General features: G+C 30.0%; 2 protein-coding genes across 2 annotated transcripts; both read left to right on the top strand.

Annotated features, from left to right (window-relative positions):
- The first annotated feature begins 1,742 nt into the window (after positions 1–1,742).
- Positions 1,743–18,645, top strand: LOC113522912 (protein obstructor-E-like). Its single transcript, XM_052898674.1, has 7 exons — positions 1,743–1,892; positions 6,490–6,576; positions 12,091–12,204; positions 15,723–15,787; positions 16,335–16,473; positions 17,771–17,984; positions 18,521–18,645. Exons 1-7 carry the CDS (start codon positions 1,847–1,849, stop codon positions 18,576–18,578), a joined length of 723 nt encoding a protein of 240 aa, XP_052754634.1. The 5' UTR covers positions 1,743–1,846; the 3' UTR covers positions 18,579–18,645.
- On the top strand, positions 13,159–14,871 carry LOC116413634 (uncharacterized). The gene is made up of 2 exons (XM_031913875.2): positions 13,159–13,695; positions 14,227–14,871. Exons 1-2 carry the CDS (start codon positions 13,554–13,556, stop codon positions 14,745–14,747), a joined length of 663 nt encoding a protein of 220 aa, XP_031769735.1. The 5' UTR covers positions 13,159–13,553; the 3' UTR covers positions 14,748–14,871.
- Positions 18,646–20,670: the final 2,025 nt, after the last annotated feature.

Below are 20,670 nucleotides of genomic sequence, written 5' to 3'. Positions count from 1 at the left end.
AATCTATATACGTCAGAAAATGTCGGTACATCAAATTAGAAAATATATTTTAATTAAATGTTTTGTTCAGTTATAGTATAGAGTTTACATAGACCTATACATAGACAGCATTATGAGTGCATACAACGCCGGGTATCAAACATAGGTCGCCCAGACCAGTTTTAGACAAGCATTTTGTTACTCAACCCCAACTGAGTCAACTATCGTGGCGAAATTGCTCAATTAGGGTACATTGAGCTCTACTTATTCAGTACTGCGAACGAGCTATTGTCGAATATACGAGTATTGACAAAGACAATTGCTCTGATAGACAATACGTATTTAATGTCAAAGTTATTTCAAACACTATTTACCTTATTATTTTTTAAAACTTATATTATTTTTTTATTCGATGTTTAATTATATAAGTAAAGGGAAATTAATGAACTCACTGTGTGTTTGTTTATTAATAATAATAAGATAGAGATAATTAGAAAAAATATCCTTAGTTAAATTTGGAATATGAAAGTTAAATATTAATTTGAATTTAATGTCAAAGAAATAAGTAGAATTAATGATATTTGTGAATAGAGGGATTGCATCAGAGAAGAGTGAAACTGAAACAATGAGAGATGGGAGTGAAACATAAATCATTATTATTAAAGTCAACAATAATCATGATCATTATATCAATCGTTAATTATCCATTCCAGGCCTCCTCCTTAGACTCTCATAAGGAAGATTACCACACTACTAGTTATTATAATATATAACAGGAAATAATTTACCCAAAAGTCTGAAAACAAAAAATACCAATACATACAATGCTTAAAATGTCAAACCCATCACAGATTTTCTATTCTTTTATTGCAATGTAAACCTGATTATTAAATATACTTATAAGCAGTCCCAAACAATGTAGACGGAAGTCAGACTACTTAAACTTCATCCTTAAATGGTTTTCGCGGTCAAAATGAACGTTCGAATAACTATATAATTAAGTGCATACGTACACATACCAGACAACTTTTATCGCCATGAAATTGACCATGTCAACTTGGAGGTCGTCTCCTTTGAAACTTGACAGCGCCGTAGTCGGTCGGTATGTCCGATATGGCGGTTCATATTATGACAGTCCTATGAATTTGTGCATGGTGACTTTTCTCGTAGGCAGTAGGGATACAATGCATTCGACATTTTATAGTGCCGGCTATTGTCATAATTTTTCCAATAACATGTGATTGAAATGAATGAGATAATACAATTTTATTTGTGATTATTCGTAGTCACTGTTATAATCGTATTTACAGAAATTTCGATGTCTTAATTTAGCAATATTTTAAAAATTAATAATCGTAATTGGTTATTAACTTTTAAAATATTGGTAATTTTAGTGTAAATAATATTAATATACTAAAAATATTAATGTTTAAATATTACTTATTTATATAGTCTTAAAAATAGCATTCTAACAGTGTAAAAATGAGATTATCTCGGTCAATCTAACTTAATTGTCACAAAAACATTACAATGTATACTGCTAACTGCTAAATTTCGCTATTTAGTGAACTTATATTGTCTATTATGTCATTCTATTATATTATTTTGGAGCAAAAACGAAATATGCTAAAAAATACTTCAAACCAAGCGTGAAAATGAATATTCACCTACCGTTTATTGAAAATGGTGGTAATTATAGAAATTGTTGATGACGCACCTACTTTTTGTGAGTGTCTTTTAGTAAGCTGCGCTTGCGCATACGAGTACAATAGTAGTTCTACAGGCAATACAGAGCAACCTTCTATAGCAATCGCACGTGCGCACGGATTATTTAATTTTACCAATCCATAAGTTTATTAGTTACAAAATGAAGAACTTAATCTTCGTTGTAGGATTAGCGCTGTGTGGATACGGTGAGTAGTTATTTTTAATAATTATTTAGTTACACAAAAAGATATTTTTTATAAAATATAAATAATGAATTAATTTTTTTATTTTATTATTATAATTGTTTAATGTCTATAATATACAATTGTTTATTACATGTTAATTTATTGAATGTAATTATTTATTGTAATAATAGTAAGTGCTGTACAATCACCAATCACCTAAGTAACTGTAATTTAAATTTCATTGTTTAATATGTAATATGATTAATGGTAGCTAGATAGAATGTAATAGAGTCACGCCAATATTTTGTGAATACGTAAAAAGTCTAGATTAGATAGATAAATGAAAAATATTTTTATTGTGTTATAATTGAGTCATAATGAAATTACAAATATAATGAAATTATTATATTATGTCCTAAACATCATTGTGAAATGGTGTTTAGGATATATATATATATATATATATATATATATATATATATATATATATATATATATATATATATATATATATAAATTAGGATAATATAATAATTTCATTATGTACATAATGAAATATTAAAAATAAACCTATTATAGTAAAAAAAAATATTACATAATTAATGTCTAGATATATCAATTAAATTGTACTTATTATAATCAAGTTGTGACAATTCAAATCTGTAAGTCTAACATATCAACATGCTACGGAAAAATATTACCTTTATATTATTCATTGAACTTACTATTTTCATATTATATGTATAATTTATATACTTAAATAGATAAATAGTTGACAAAATTAGAAAATTTAATATTTCGTTGTCATAAAACAATTGTTTCGACTACATCCGGAAGTCTATACACTACAATGCTTTTGTCACCTCGCCAGCACTATAAAATCTCGAATTAAATTCAAGTTCATTAAATTCCTGACAAGTGATTATGTATTTTGAAAATTATACATCTTAATTCGAATTACAGTCCATTAAATTCTAGCAAGTTTTTAATCTTAACTACAAATATTCCTGTTTATTAAGGCAAATTCAGTAGGTAACCCTACATGTAGGTGAGTGCTTAACCGCAAGGTCGCCAGCTGAACCCCGTCACCGAGTCAGTGAGCCACTCCCGACAGGGGTCTTTTCGAATTTACATTGTAACTATTAGATTAGCTTTTTGCTCTCTAATTCTACTACTTAGTTAAAAATTAAATACATCAATTTTAGATAATATATCAAGATCAAACCTAATCTTTAAGCTAGGTCATGGTATTAAAAAACCTTGAAAATCACAATTGTGAAAAGCATCTAATTTGTTGCAACAATTTACGTGATACCATAACAGACATACAAAAAAATCTGCAATCTGTTATTTTATTTCATCTTTTCGTCTTATTAAGACCCCTCATATTCATTTTTCTTAAATATCTTCCACATGCAGATACCGTCAAATTAAAATTTTATCGTATAAGTAAAATTTACATCGAGAACCAAGTAAATTAAATAAATCAGTCATAACATAAGTAATATTCTATTATAGCATAGTCTAACAGAAAAGGCTCAGTACTTAATAAACTTACAGTATTTATTTTGCGTTAAAATTTATTCGTTCTATATCATCAGACAAACATTATTTTACTATTTAAAAAATTTTGAATTATGTTTAAAATTATGTATATATATATATATAGACACATAATTCACGTATATATATATATATATATATATATATATATATATATATATATATATATATATATATATATATATATATATATATATATATATATATATATATATATATAAACGTAATACTATATATAATCTAAAATAAAAATTTCTAATGTGTATTAACTATTATAAATTAATAATTATATTGTATAATAATGAAAGAAAGTACTCGTAGGTATAATGCGGAATCAGTTTTCTTTTGTGTCCGTGGTAATCCAAAATTGCTTAAACTTACAATCATAAGGATTTTTATGATAGTTATATTGACAAACAAGCTGACGGTCAAACACGAACATTACAACGGACATCCAGGATATACTGTGTTCCCTTCATGCATTGTCAACCTAAGTACTATAATATTATGCCTCTATATCTCGTAATTACACTGCTATGTACTCTTCAAACACAGCAATACAAGCATAGCTGCTTCATATTTCGTAATTCCGGACATTTTAATATTAATCGATATTTTGTATTTTTAACCGACTTCAATATCAAAGAGGTTCTCAATTCGGTTGTAGTTTTTTTTTATGTTTTTTACTTGGTATCTTCGTTACTTCTGAACTGATTTGGAAAATTCTTTTTTATTTGAAAGTATATACTTATAGTTTGGTCCCATTTTTTTAAAATCGATTTTCTTGTCAATATGAGTAGTTTAGTTTTCAAACCAAAATAATTGATTTTTAGCGATTGAAAATGGTTTTTTTTGCGGAACACAACCTATAATTATTGTCCTTACTGACATCTGAAATACACGACGCGAATGCTCTAATAGATCCCTTAATAAACGGAACAATTCAACAATACAATGTCCTCCTTTCACTCACGCGTCCTAACGAATGTTTAGTGCTCCAGTAAATTTGCTTAATGTACGTGATGCAAGGGCAATTTGGCTATTGAACGCTGTCACGGAAACTTATCGGATTTTCGAAACGAATTGTAACGTGCCAGTAAGTCATTATTGTTTTTAAATGAGTCATATGTTAAAATTTCGTAAAAATAACATAAATCGACATTTCATTTGTGCTTATTGTTCACTTACAAAATTGGTAGTGGCCATTTAAAAAGCTATAAGTAGATACTTAGCTTTCGCCTGTATTGATAAGAAAAGATAAATATGGTAATCATGTTCTCGATGTGATTAATTAGTAATTTTTAATACGGAAATTGCGAGTTTAATTTATTTAATCAGTATTGTATATATGAATGTTTTTTCCAGCTTTAAGTAAGTAGTAAAGTAATTTAAACTGTCTATATATGGTACAGTTAAGCAATATAACTAACCATTAAGTTTTAGTGCGGTAATATAATTTTTGATAGTTTTTAGTTAACCTAAAAATTACAGAGTTATAAAGAAGGTACCGGTTAATTAGTTTGAGTAAGAGATATCGTTTATTTTTAACAGCAACTGTTGTTAGTTTTATTATTTTTACTTTATACTGTTATTAATTTAAATAAATATTTATAATTAATAACTTTTGCCGTTAATATGTCAGAGCCCATACAAATTAATTTAAAAATCTCTCAAATCCGTTCATACTTATATTTGTAGATTTTTAAATTTAAATATCCCATAACGTATAATAAGCTATGTTTCTTACAAACACGTCTTTTAGAATAGACCATTTCTGATAAGCGACTATTCAATAATACGGAAAACGATGGCTTCTTTACACCTTTATCGGTTATTTATTGGATAAATATTATATATTTATAAATTTACTGGAGATATAAATTTCGGGTATAAATGCTTATATATATATATATATATATATATATATATATATATATATATATATATATATATATATATATATATATATATAATAAATATGCTAAGATTTAATCTGTATTCAATACAGTAAACTTTGAATCGTGTTTGAGAATTAACAATAGTCATGGATCACGATTCCAAGTAAATATGAAACATTGAGAACGGTACTTAAATTTTAACATTAACCAAATTAAGTACAGTTCAATTTAGTGTTCGCAACTTCATTCATAATAAAATTATATAAATTAATTATTCATTGGTGTAAATATTCAGTCACTCAGTAAAAGTATAATTTTAATAATTCTAGTTAAATATTTACTGGTAGAATGTTAATAACATCTATTTTATATACCAATTATGTAAGTCAATAATTTTTCTTGCATATTATCATTGGGTCATTTTTGAGATAAAATTAAAGAAAAAATAAGTTAATAAGTCACTATGTTTAATCTGTATTTTAATGTCGACATTGGTACTTAAGTTTCTTTCACTTCGAATTTATGTTCTCGTTCAGATAATGCAATCAAAACTTCATTAATCAGATACATAGCTTTTAAAAGGCTCTATAAAATTTTCATTCGAATTGAAATAAGTTGATACGAATCTTAATTAATTTGATCCCACAGAATGATATAGGTGTGGCGGTAATGAAACAATTGGATTTTTTTATACTACATAAAATTGCAAAGAAACTTATTGCCTATTTGTTTTTTATAATTGTTTGTATCTATAATAATGTTATTACTGTTACCTTTTGGAGAAAACAATAAAGAGTATTTATCTATCTATTTGATGGAAAGAGATAATCGTTGTCTATAGTTGAAAATCATACTAGGTATCACAATGTGTTATTTTTGAAGCACTTTTGAATGATTATTATCTTTATACTTAAAATGAAGTAAGAATGTATTAAACTCTCTTAATTGTTATTGTTGATAACTTTTAAAATCTAAATAAATATCTAATTATGTATGCCACAGCTTAATAATTTAGTATATAAAATATCTCTCTGGTAATCCGTGTACTAAAATTCATTCAAATCCATTCAGTCATTTTACCGTGATTGTATAGCAAAAATACATACATTCATATTTATAATATTAATATGCTTTATTTTAAGCTGTTTTTTATTCAGTTTCAGGTCAAGAGTTCGACTGCCCGGAAAAAAGCGGCTATTACCCGGATCCTTACCAATGCGACCTCTACTATAAATGTTCAAAAGGTCAGTACTTGAAAGTATGATGATGTCATATGATGTTAACATTGTGCTGATCTAGAATAAAATGATCATATTTTTAAACTGGATTGTCGGCTATTAACACATTTTTTTATTCATCTTGGAATAGCAAAAAAACTATCGACCCACTTGGGATATAACAGAATATACTGTGACGACTATGGTATTCCTCATGTTCTACAATTCTTGAGATAATGGTGTTATGTCTCTACACCCTACAATCTTTTACTGCCATAAACTCACTGCCATATCCATATAAGCGTATTTGGAATTATTTTCCAGAACACCTTATGTACAGACATGCTTTTGCATATACTTAATGAGTGGTAAAATCATAAAAATTCATTATTCGAATACACAAATGCTTGTAATTAAGTTTATATAAATAAAGAAATATTCTTCGTCATTGATCATTCCAGCTGTTAATTGTCCATTGCTAAATATAAGCCTTGTCCATACAGGGAACTGTGCCAGTAGTTGCCATGCTTGGCAGGCGGGTTTGCAACCGCAGTTAATCTTTTAGAGATGTTTTACGAAGAACACTGCTGCTCATCCCCCTACCATTAAGTTCCTTTAGTCGCCTCTTACCGCACTAGGAAGGTGTGGCCTATTTTATGTCAAGACTACATGGGCATAAATATGTTCTTATTCTCATTTAAAAATTCCACTCGCATCCTAGAATGAGCACTATACAATCCAGGAGTAGGCGTAGCGCACAAGATCCATTTTTACCCTTAAACATGCCTATGGCCTTTATCCCGCATTACCCGATATAATAGTACTTAAGCTGATAATCTTTATACAAACAAGTCTCTATCTACTATACATTGTTATAAAGCTATCGATTCAGTTCCTGAAGTCTGTAATTCCCAGTTTGTACTTATCTGAAGGTAATTTAGAAAACCCGTAGTTGCCGACATTTGCCACAAAGTAACTAAAGGTCAATCCTTATGCAAAGGCTATCTGATGTTAATACCTAATGAAAGTAGTATGTTATGCAATGTGCATATACGCATGTATTTCTATAATATTTTTTTTTTATAAAATCTAATATAAATCTAATATTTGTCAGCATAGACACAGAAAAAGTATTTTTTTGTCTTTCTTTTTTTAAATTATGAAGTAGTAATCTTTTATTCGTACTTGCATTTTCTTTTATTTACACTTAGATGCACAATTTTTTATATTTATATCCAAAAATAATTAAAATATACGTGAATTAACACATGGTGATTTTAAGTTAAAATAAACTTAATAAAACAAGTTTATATTTTAGAATCATAATACATTTTTAGTGCACTTTTATTCACAAATGAACGAGCATTGAGGTTTCTGTGTTAAGATGATCTCAAACTACACAATTTCGTCGCATTAGAATTTTAATTAGGAAAAAATATAAACCATCTTCACCGTTATATGATCTAGCCTGACACAAGGTTTAGAAAATTATATTTTACAATTTACGAGTATATTCATAATGCATTCACAGATTTGGTTAAAATATTATTTTAATTAAGTACTTTAGAAATATATTATTTGCTTTAATTCAATAAAAGGATACAATAAGTATATTAATATGCTAGACAAAAAAAATTATTTCGTTTCATTTATAATTAAACTGTAATCGAAAATCACAGGCAACAAAAGGCGTGAATTTACTGGATACAAAGGAATAACACCTGAGTCCTCAGGAATGGCAACGCATGGGGAGTATCATGGGCGAAACAGTATACTCTGTTATGTCCATGGTACTGCTCATGTCTATAGGCGACGGTTACCACTTTACATCAAGTGGGCTGTCAGCTTGTTTGCCATTCTAAGTTGTATAAAAAAAAATCAATTTAATATACTCAGTATTGTGAATGTGTTGTCAATTGCGTCTGATGAAATATAAGTTACAAATTCCGAATGATTTATAAGTTATGGGCAATTAGTTTAACCTAACAATGTCTGTTCAAACGAACCCAATTTCACGAATCTAACATCGTTACTTCATATTATTTGTTCGAAATTGGCGTTTTTGTAAACATTAGGCCATTCTTGTTACAACGGCAAATAGAGTGTGAACATTTCCAACTTTCCTTGATACCTATGACTTGAACGAAATTTTATAGTACTCACTTATAGTCTAAGTAATCACTATAATTCTGTTTAAATGTAGTGTGTAAATTTTGAACCGTGAAGGTTTGATACTTGCATATATAAATGTACCTATTATCTCTTGCGTTGCTTAAAAGTCAATGGTCAAGGTTAAAATAAGTTTTTGCGATATAGTTCTATATATGTATAGAAATGTAATGAGTCAAATTGCATACATTAATGCAGTTATATACAAGTTTACTATTATTCTTATATATCTTTTTAACACTCATGTGTCTCTCCAGCTTGTATAGTTACGATTATATTGTAGAATACGATGATGAAATTATTGGATACTAAATTAGTTAGTTAGTTGGTTCTCAAGACAGACGATCTATAAGAAATACTAGTATACTTTGAGAATCCCATAGTTCTATTTTTATATATAGGCGATGGTTACCACTTTTCAATAGGGGACGGTCAGAGTGTTCGATATTCCAATTGCTTAGAAAAAAAAAAGTTTTTGTACCTCTATAAAATCTTTTAATAAAGAACGTTCAAATAAGTATATGTAGCTACAGTCTTTATTTCATTTAGTTTTATGCAATTTAATATTGCAAACAAGTTGACAGCCCACCTGATGGAAGATGGTAATCATCGCCTATAGATATGAAAATTTGTAAAGAAAAAGTATAAGTATGTACTCGTACAGGTATTTCAGCACTTAATTATCTATTTACAAAATCGTAGTGAATGTTATAATAGTTTTGACCTCAAGGTGTTCATAACGACCGTAACAATATCTAGTTAATTAACCTTAATAACGAATCACAAGCATTTTTATTATGTATTTTATATGTAGTAAGTATACATTAAAAACAAATAAAAAATATTATATAATGTATTTAAAATATTTTTTTTATTGCACTGCTATTTAGGTTTTATGGAATAATTATGGAATGGTAACCCCGCCTGCGCTACATACGCTAGCGGGGCACCAGTAAAATATGATAGGTGAAGGTGAAAGCAGGTCAGTTAGTACAATGTGAAGAATTCTATAAGAATTAATCATAATGGCTTCCAAGGTGAACCACATGGAGGTCGACCTGACAGGGTATATTGCTACCAATGAGTCCGTTTCTACATTAGTAGCAATCCCATTTCTCTTTGCTGTTTAGGTTAAACACATTTGTTCAATGTCTACTAGATTCAAACATATTGTATGCTAGAACTAAGATAGCATGAACAAGCATTTTATATTATAAACTGCCATAGAAGTCTTTAAATAATAAATGTGTATGTATATAAATACAAATATTATAATAATTTGGTGACTTTGTCCATGAAATCGAGATGAAAAATAGTGTACATAAGTCTGCATACAATATCTTATCTTATTTTCGCATATGGGGTCAGCTAATCTGTTACACGTCGACACATACGGATCTTTTGTGCTTCCCCCTGCCTTATACCATCATTTCATAGATCCTATGTGTTACCCTAACGATATCCCGCGGTTTAAGATACCTGTAGTCCCCTGGCTCTAGATAAGCCGTTCCCAGTAGACTCATACGCATACTTGCCAACGAATCGCAGTTGCACATCAAGTATTCCATGGATTCCGATTTCTCCCCGCACAATCTGCACAGTGTGTCCGCACAATCTGCACAGTGTGTGCACAATGTGTGTGTGTGATAGACCCATCTTGTGTCGTATATGCCTTATTGGCATTTGTCCAGTTAGGGCACCCATAATGAGTCTTGCCTGTTGTCTGCCACCGCTGTAGATGAGTTTATCCCATCCCTCAACATTGTCATTTAAGAATTTTTTAGAATGTCCATACAACATACTCCTCCATACATATATACATACACTCCATACAATATACTACATATATATGATTTTTTTTTGAGCTGTTAAATGACCGAATAATAGCAAATTAGAACTTTTATATTTATAATATTAGTAAGTAAATGATGAAACTAAAATCTTTATATCTCAATTAAGTAAATTAAGATGCCTGCTGTAACCTCACAGAATCTAATATAACCTGACTTTTTCGGGCTCCTTATACAAGAATAAAACAGTAAACAAGTTTAGTAAGAACTTGAAGGATGCGAATGGCATTTCCACCTATAACCGCTTTGAGCACTGACATTTTGTCCTTACATCCTACAGATCTAGGTACCTACATAATACCTAACACATTTCGTCAGAATTCAATGATGTCATAATTTTATGATTAAAGTAATTTAACTCACGATTTCGTCTACGAAACTGTACACATTTGTTGATCAGGCCAATAACTTAAGATTGTGTACCACAATAATAAAACTGAGTTGTGGCAAATCCAGTTATTTTGTTTTAAACACTAAACTTCTTAACCAATTCTGATAAAATTTCTGTGAGACCAATCTGCAAGTATATTCTTTCAGATAAGAAAAGAATTTTCCGAATCGATTTACAACTGACAGAGATACCATTTAAGGTAAAAAACATGAAAAAAATGCAACGGAATTGAAAACTTCCATTTTTTTAATTCGGTTGAAAAAAATATCCTATGTCCTTGTTCCTTTACTATTCCGAATACATACTTCATGTACCTATATTAAATTTCATAACAGTTGAGTGAGACATTAAGGCACCAAGTGGTAATAAACTGACTCGTTTTCACATTTTATAATATCATCATCATCATCATCATATCAGCTTTTAATTGTCCACTGCTGAACATAAGCCGGGGAGGCTTAGGGAGTTTTGTAGTTGCCACGCTTAGCAGACGGATTGGCAACCGCAGTTTGGGTTTGGAGATATTTTAAGAGTGACGCTGCTGCCTCCTCACTCGCTCCTCCTTTAGTCGCCAAGGGAAAGGATGGGGTAGCCTATTCTATGCCGGAACCACACGCACTTTATAATATAAAGTTGCGTTATTCGATTATTTATTATTTTGATATTTCGTTAATAAAAAATTATGTTGTCTGTACAAAAAAGGACTGATACGCGTACTACTCATTTCAAATATTATTACAAGTTTTGAGAGAATCGTGATAGGGTCATCATAATCATAACATTATCCTGAATAGTTCTATTCAAAGCAAAGCCTATGCCATATCCATTCTTACACCTAAGAACCAGAATGGTCATGCACAGTCCAGTTGCAGAGGAACTACCTTCCGCAAACACTCGGGTTGAGGAGTGATCTTTCTGTCTAGGCTTTCCCTAAAGACTACAGCATGCGGTTGTTCAAAAAGGTCGTATTAAGGTTTCATCTGGGTGTGCAACGCGCGCATATATCCCTGATGGTTCAGACGTCCATAGGCTACGGTAACTCCGTTTACCATCAAATGGGCCATATGCTTCATTGCTACTATAATTCTATAAAAAAAAATATGAGTAATAACAATTTGTTTTTTTTTCCAGGAAAAGCGGAAACTCGTTTGTGTCCAGACGGACTAGTGTTTTCTGACGAAAATCCCAACAAGGAACGCTGTGACATACCGTCCAACGTAGACTGCGGCGACAGGAAAGAATTACGTATGTATCTTACTAGGTAGACATTACAAACTATGTGGTGTTAATTAATCCCATATAAAGTCCCATAAAAATATTATAACTTGACCACAACTGTGATTTATCATATTTTATAACAAAATTCATTAATTTAAGTAAGACATAAAAAATTTATAACACCTAACTACACATATGTATATCGATACAAATTATAATTTTCTACCCAATTGCTGAATAGTAATGGTAAGCATAATGTTATAAGATGATATGAAATATTAAAACTGAGTACTTATATTTAGATCAGATATAAAAATATACCATAGAAAACATACCAAAGTATTTTAAAATAGATTTACAAACACATATAAAGGATAGGTTATTTTATATTGCCACTTGGCCTTTTTTTTTACTTGTTAACTAAGTACCATTTTCAATAGACGTAAATCGTAAACAAAACTAATATTCTGGTACTTTTGTAGAGCTATAGGTACATTTTTATTGTCTCCTAGTTCGCATAATAGACATACTAAGAATGCCGTTTCGCCCCTTTTACAAACGAGGTAAAAGAGCGAGAGAGGGAATGTAATCTGAATAGTGAATCCTATTAGTTGACCAACCAACCAAGCCACGTAAGCAATCTATCACATGCGTTCGCAACGGTCGCACCTCCAGTGTTGCTGTTACAATGGATACAAAAATACCGATAAATAATATTAATATTTTGTATAAAAAATAAGTAAAAAATGCATTTGCACTATAAGTTGTTATACGATTTGAAACAATTATATCGTTTATCAATGTGTAAAATATAGTATAGTATTATTTAAATTGTAGTTATAGCTAAATTGACCAAGAACAAATTAGCCGTTATGTTATTAAGAGGTTCATTTCGAAATTCAAACCCACATTTAATTTTTAGCATTAATTAAATTGATTAATATCTTGTTCTATTTAATTCAAATGTGCTAAATTTTAGAATTAATTATAATTGGTTTTTTTTTTCATATTGATGAACAACTATTAAAAAATAGAATGATTGTAGACTAAGATGTATAGAATAGCACATTAACCTCATTTGAAATATGATATTTTATAATTAACATTTAAATCTTGTATTTTTTTTAATCCGAGTCTAGAGTACATTATTATATTAGCTGTAAGAGTGGATGTATTTTATTTTACTATAGAATATTATTCCCACAAATTGTGGAATTATAACTAGCAACACAAGTCAATATTTCGAGCGAGCGAGATAAATAGACGCGGATCGAGGAGGACGAGGGGAAGGACGTGCGTTCAGCCGCGTTCCGTTCCGTTGACGCTCAACATCGATACTCGCCGGCACACTGCGCTGTGATAATAACGTTGCAACAATGGATTCTAAAGACGAAATTAAACTTATAACTCTGGTTCAACAATATCCGTGTCTTTACGATATATTTGACCCCTCGTACAATGATTCTCAACAGAAGTATAATGCGTGGGAGGAAATAGGAAAATTAGCTGAAAACAGACGTAAGTACCTGTTAATTTTTTTTTATTTGTAGATTATTTTGTGCTTGCTTAATCAATTAATTGTAAATATATTGTAAGATTTTTTTTACAAATTTGTGTAACGGTAAGGTGATCTATTTGCTATGAGTTTTTACTTATAGCATGTCATACAGTAAAAACTTGATGTCACCTTTAGAGTCTTTATTTTGTCAGTTATATTTATTTATTTATATGTTTTTTGTACATTCACTATTATATTGTATATTAATATTGTATATTTCGTTAACTTCAGAAATTCCAAATATTTTAATAAGTATAATATAATATCAGACCTAAATTTATTAACTTTTTGTTGTAAATAAAGTAAATTAATTATATTGTAAGTGTATGTAATGTGTAATATATATATTTTATAAACTGTAATTTTTAGTTTATAATTTTATTTGTATTATTATTTATGCTTCTTGCCATTTAATTTAATAACAATAAATAACTTTATTGTAAAACTGAACTTACAGGACTGTATAACACATTTCCCTACTTTGATTTTAGCAAGAGAATGTAAGGTGAAGTGGACTCGATTAAGAGAAAATTTCAGAAAAGCTTTAAAAATGAGAGAAGCAAATAAAAAAGGTGGCTTAATCCGACCACTGAAATACGAAAATCATTTATCATTTCTAAAGCCCTTCATAAAAATACACGCCGCTCCCCCTGCGGCGCAATCGGACGAATCAAGTTGTATGTCTGACGAAGATTCTTCAATTATTAGCAATCAAAATGAAAATGGAATATTTGAGAGTCGGAAGAAACATAAATCTTTTTCTCAAAAAGTAAGGGAAAATGATCCAATCGATTCATTTTTCAGCGCATTAGCGACTACTGTGAAAACGTTCCCGAAAGATCTTCAAATACATGTGAAACGGCAAGTCTTCGATGCTGTGAATGCTGCGGAATTGTCCTTGCTGCCATCTGCTTCTAAATATAATGAAACAAAACATGTTGCAATATGTTATAATGATGAAAATACATCTGTCATGCCAGAAATAAAAACCGAGATTCATGAAGATACTTAGTTTTCCATGGAAATAATATGAACATTATATTTCTTGAGAGTTTGTGATTGTTATTTTGTTGATTTTGCTTATATAATAGTGTTGCAAAATTATGTATTAAAAAAACATAAACATCTTATAGATTGTTTTCTTTACCTTTCTAATGCAGTTAATTACTTGATTTAGTAATATTTTATGTATGTATTTATTTGTTTTACTTATTTTGTGAATTTTATATTAGTCTAATTGTATGTTTATAATGTATAAATATGTTAATTATAACTTTATGTTTCCTTCATTTTTGAATGCACCGTCTAGCTATTTGTTTGTATGCCCAATAGTTGACTAGTAGGGAACACCATCTGATGTTACAGTCCGCCAAAAGAATACACGATTACTCTGTACATTCAAATTTAAATATAGTTATTTAAAAATAAATTATATTAACAATTATTCCAAAATTAAATACAGAAATTAACAAGGACATTCAATTGTCCCTTGTATAATAACAGAAATGTTTATGAAAATTGACTTTTTTATGTCACTTAGAATGACAAACAAACTGATGATCCACCTGATGAAAAGAGGTAACCGTCGCCTGTAGCATGAACAGTACCATGGACATAACAGAGTATACTGTTTCACCCATAATACCCCCCATGCGTTGTCATCCCTGAGGACTAAGGTGCTATGCCTTAGTACCCTGTAAATTGCCATTTTTTTATTTATATTTAGAAGATGTTAATAAATGGTATGTCGATTATGCGAAAAACATTGAAACCAAAACCAGATTATATCGCTTAAAATAAGTACATACAAATAATATACAGCAGAATTAAAAACACCTTATAGAGAAAAAATAACTATGCACAAATGCAATTTAAATGTACTTGAATGATTTTTTTTTTCTTTTTAACTGAGCGATAAGACCGTGGCAAGAACAAGTGCAGTGATAACGTGGTTGATTTAATTTTTTATCAAATTCAAATTTCACAGAGGAGCCCAAGCCGTCTAAGGGTTGCCCGCGACAAAACGGTTATTTCAAGCATCCCGATCCTCAGGTAATTGTTTTTGTACCATCAGTGTCAAAAGTGAATATACCTATAGCACAATAGTACACTTGTGTTGTCACTCATGAGGACTTAGTAAACAATACTGATCAAGTACTGTCAATCTTAATTTTTAATATACTTTGGATCGCATAAAAGCGATTAGCGAATCTTCATGAAATGTTGGTATTGCTAATAAATATTGAATTTCATCATCTTTTAGTTCTTCTCAAATATTATTTGAATATATATATATATATATATATATATATATATATATATATATATATATATATATATATATATATATATATATATATATATCCATTTAGCGATTAGGTAGCGAACTTATAGTAATAACGTAATTAGCAATCTATCTTAATCAAGCATTGATTTTTATATATTTAATAATTACTTGCGGTTCTTTGAATTCTTCAAAGAATATTTATTCTGTTTTTTTTTCTTAATGTTCCAAGCTAAGGTTCTAAGTTTAAATTAGAAGATGCCAGTCATAAATCTAATAACTACTCCTACTATAGGCATATTCGTTCAATTGCAGGCGTGTGACAAATTTTATTACTGTTCGGATGGCACTCCCAATGAACTGCCTTGCCCTCCTGGACTCTACTTTGACGAGGAGACCTCCAACTGTGACTGGAAGGAATCTGTCGACCGCACATGTGATCAGATTACGAAAGGTATGATTTTATATTATACTAGTTATTATACTCATTATCGACGTAAATTGGTTTTCAACCAACTTCAAAAAAAAGAGTATCTCTAATCTACTGTATATGTTTATGTGTGTTAGCTCACAACTCCGTCATTCTAAACCGATTTGGATAATTATTTTTTTATCTGAAAGGATGTACATACAGATTGTTCCTAAAGAAATTTTATCAAATTCTTAGAATAGAATAGAAATCATTTATTCAAATAAACTTACATTGAAGCACTATTGAAAAGTCATTACATTTTTTTTTAATTTACCGCTCGTTCGGAAAGCTGTCTCATCACAAGAAGAACGAGCAAGAAACTTGCGTGATGCTCTTTTAAATAATTTTATTATTATTTTACATTTTTAAGTTTAATTGTGTGAATACAAACCACCAATTAGCACTAATTCAATTAAATACTCAAAAAGAAAAAAAAAATTGAATACATAACCAACTGATTAAATAATTAATAAGAGGAAATCAGTCATAGTGATTAGTCCCTACAAGCAGCACCCGTTCACGAGTATGACGGATGAGCCAGCCATCACTGCGCTCGACCATATTTTAGGGAGCCCAATGACCCGGCCCACCACGCCGCCACAAGTCTGGACATTTTAGTGAGCATGACTACTCAAAACACTAGACCACGTCAAAGCTACTCACAATTGCCATCTGATAGTTTTTTCACATTTTACATAAGAATGCATGCGGCAATTAATACAAAAAACCGCTACGCTTTCATATTTCTAAAATTAATCAATTAAATCAAGAAAGCAATGAGAAAATAAAATTATAACGTTGTATGCTAATAAACTAATTATTTACTTGATATGTTGTCATCTATGAATTCGTCTATCCTGTAATAGGCTTTCTTACATAAAATTCGATTCAGTAGTTTAGTATTCAGATCAAAATAACTTGTTTTCTCACAATTAAAGCCGGGTTTTTTGTAAGACACAATCTTTAATTATTTTTAAATAATAAATTGGTTGTAATTTTGTCAGGCGCTTTCGCATACGTCAAATCGAAACTTATCAAACTTTAATTTTTATAATTACCAGCTGATTTTTTTTCTTATCTGAATAAAAGCTATTATTATTAGAAGTTAATGGGAATGAATATCCTGACATGGGATTATTTATCATGGGCGATAATGAAAAAAAAATTACTAGAAATGCTTACATCTACTTAAATAAAAATATATTTTTTCTTTCAGGGTAATATTAGAATTTTATTTATTAACTTTAAAACTCTTAATTAAATGAAATTTGAATTTCAGATGTTCTCGACGATGGATTTTCGTGCCCTGATGGTGAGGTGATGGGTCCCAACGGTCGTGCTTTGCCCCACCCTACCTACCCTCATCCAGAAGATTGCCAGAAGTTCTACATCTGCCGCAACGGCGTTCAACCACAAAAGGGTAGCTGTCCGTCCGGCAAGGTCTACAATGAAGACACCTTCATGTGTGACGACCCGGAGAAAGTACCTGGATGGTAAGATTCAATTTCCACAGATAATATTATTTCTCTTCTCGCTGAAATTTCCAACAAATTATAATTATTATTTTACAAAAAAAAAAAAACATAATTATTCAGCAATTAAAAAAATTAAGAATATTTTATAAGTCAATTGAAAATATAACACAAATATCAGATCTAATTATAATACTGGTAATATTATTACTAAATAATTCCTAGTAATTTAGTCTTTAAAAAGCACGCTTACCGTGATCCTGTTTATAAATAGGAGTATAATTCCGATAGACAGATGTCCGACTATCTATATAAATATGGAAAATTAATGAACTCACTGTGCTTTTGTCGTTTTCGACAATTGTTTCGACTTCATCTGGTAGTCTTTGCGTTAGCGTAGGGCGTTTAGCGCTTTGCGTCACAGCGTCTCGCCTCGCACTACACTGAGTACATTAATCTCCCGTATTAAATAAAAATTATCATAAGTTTTAAAAATGAGACGTTCCACTATTGCAAATTTTGTGTTTTCAATTACATGTATTTCTTTTTTGTTTCAGTGAAAATTACTACGAAGGCCAGCCGTTAGAGAAAAATAAATTACCTAAAAAAGCGTGAAGTGTGTCATAGATGTAGTTAAGGTTTTAGTATGTAATGTAATCAATAAATAATAAATAAGTGAACACCCCATTTGTTTTAATATCAAGAAATCCATTATACAATAAGTGTAACTAAAAATCCACAAAAAAAGCAATATAAATTTTGATAAAATTTCTATGGGACATTGAAATGGGAAAAAATAAACCAATACGGGAGTGACTAATATTAAATCTATTATTATGACTCTTTATAATTGGTTCAAAAATTAGAAAAGATGTCACACAATTAGAACATGTCAGTTGAATTAAAAAAAATCTTCTTGGATGTGGTTTTTATGCAATTTGGAATGATAAACAAGCTGATGATTTACCTGAAGGAATTTAGCAACCATCACCATAGACAAAAACCGTGAGATTTAATAGATAAGAGTAATGAAAGGTAATAAGGCAACAATAAAGAGATACTAAGCTTGGATGAAAAAATTTTAGAATGACAAAAATTCTTTATATCTTTACTTCTTTTTCCTAGAATTTAAGGTCTAGTGAGAGACAATATTTTGAATACATTTAAGTCCAGTACATATAACATCTTTCTAATATTAAGTTCCCTTAGTTACTTTTTACGATACCCACGGAAAAGGTGTGGTCCATTCTATGCCAAGACCCACACGGCGAACTTAGGCAAACGAAGTTTTTTTTTTATGGATGATAATGAAGTGGTAACCCTGCTTACGTTAATGGCGCATTACCAGTGAAGTATGAAAGATAAGAATAAAAAGGCAGTTCAATTAGTCCATCGTGATAAATATGCCTGGAATTCAGAACGATGGTTTCCAGGTGGAACCACGTGGAGACAAATGCGACTGATAGTCCGTATTACTAACAATAGCTTCCCCCCACGCGTACGAAGTTGCGGGCGAAAGCTAGTTAGTACTTTAACCTATACCAAGCCGGGTTACCACTGCGGAAATAGAAAGTTGTGCTGTCCCGTTAAGGGTTTAAGGTAAATTGTTAGAGACAAACATTTTACACCTCTATAATCATACTAAAATCCAGTAAGTCCGGTTAAATTTGCAACATTGATTGTAATCACGCAATACGAAACTGTAAGTACTTTAATAGATAACGTATCAGTTTTAAAGTTAATTATGGCAGCTAATTACTGGTGCACTAAATTTGGAAACCATTCGAATCATTTTACATAATATTTAAAAAAAAAATTTGGTTTAAGTATTTTAAATTTCGAATCGATGTTCATTTATCTTTTAGTTTACTGTCAGTCAGTTTTTGAGTTAAAAAAGTTTGTGCTATATTTAGCATTACTATTGTAATAAAAATCAGTTAATGACTTCACTTTTTAAAGAATAGTGATTTCAGCATGGAATGGGCTACTTTTGCACTTCCTATGGATATCGTAAGAGGAACATATTGGTCGCGGGATGGGCAGCAGGCTCGTTCTTAACACATCACCAAATTGTAACTGTAGTTGCCAACCCGCCTGCCAAGCGTCACAAATACTGGCAAAACTCTCTCTTTTGGGGAAGGTCTGTGTTAAGCAGTGAACTGTTAATAACTGATATTATAATAATATCCATGTGAAAACTATTGTTTCTATTAGTTCATGTACTTGTTTAAACAGAATAGGTATCATAAAAAAAATATTTAGGAATAAATATAAATACATAAATCTTTACATAAAATTTAGATACATCTTCTAAATTCTGTTTCTTTTTGGAAATTAAAATAATATTTATTCATTTGCAAATGTATTACAAGTATAATTACTGGGAACTACAAAATGTAACTTTAGGGCACATTACAAATTTTGTATTATACATCAAATATATTGCGATCATTAAAAAATATCAACAAAAAGTACGTGGTATTTAATAAATGGAATAACTATTTATTACGTTAGATACGATAACAGTTCACTCACATCTCACTGCATTATTTACTGCATATTTTATATTATTCTCCCAATTAACAGTAGCAAAATATTCGAATTAAAGTAATATTTATTAACCTAGTATAACCATGCGATCCTTGCTTGTCTAGCCAAGCCTGGCTTGTGCAGTGGAAGGGATTATTAATAATCCAGACTACCAGTT

This window comes from Galleria mellonella, unplaced genomic scaffold (genome assembly GCF_026898425.1).
Source record: "Galleria mellonella isolate WM207_F2 unplaced genomic scaffold, CSIRO_AGI_GalMel_v1 utg515, whole genome shotgun sequence".
Lineage (NCBI taxonomy): Eukaryota > Metazoa > Arthropoda > Insecta > Lepidoptera > Pyralidae > Galleria > Galleria mellonella.
The sequence above is the reverse complement of the archived record's forward strand: the minus strand, read 5'-3'. Positions and strand labels throughout refer to the sequence as shown.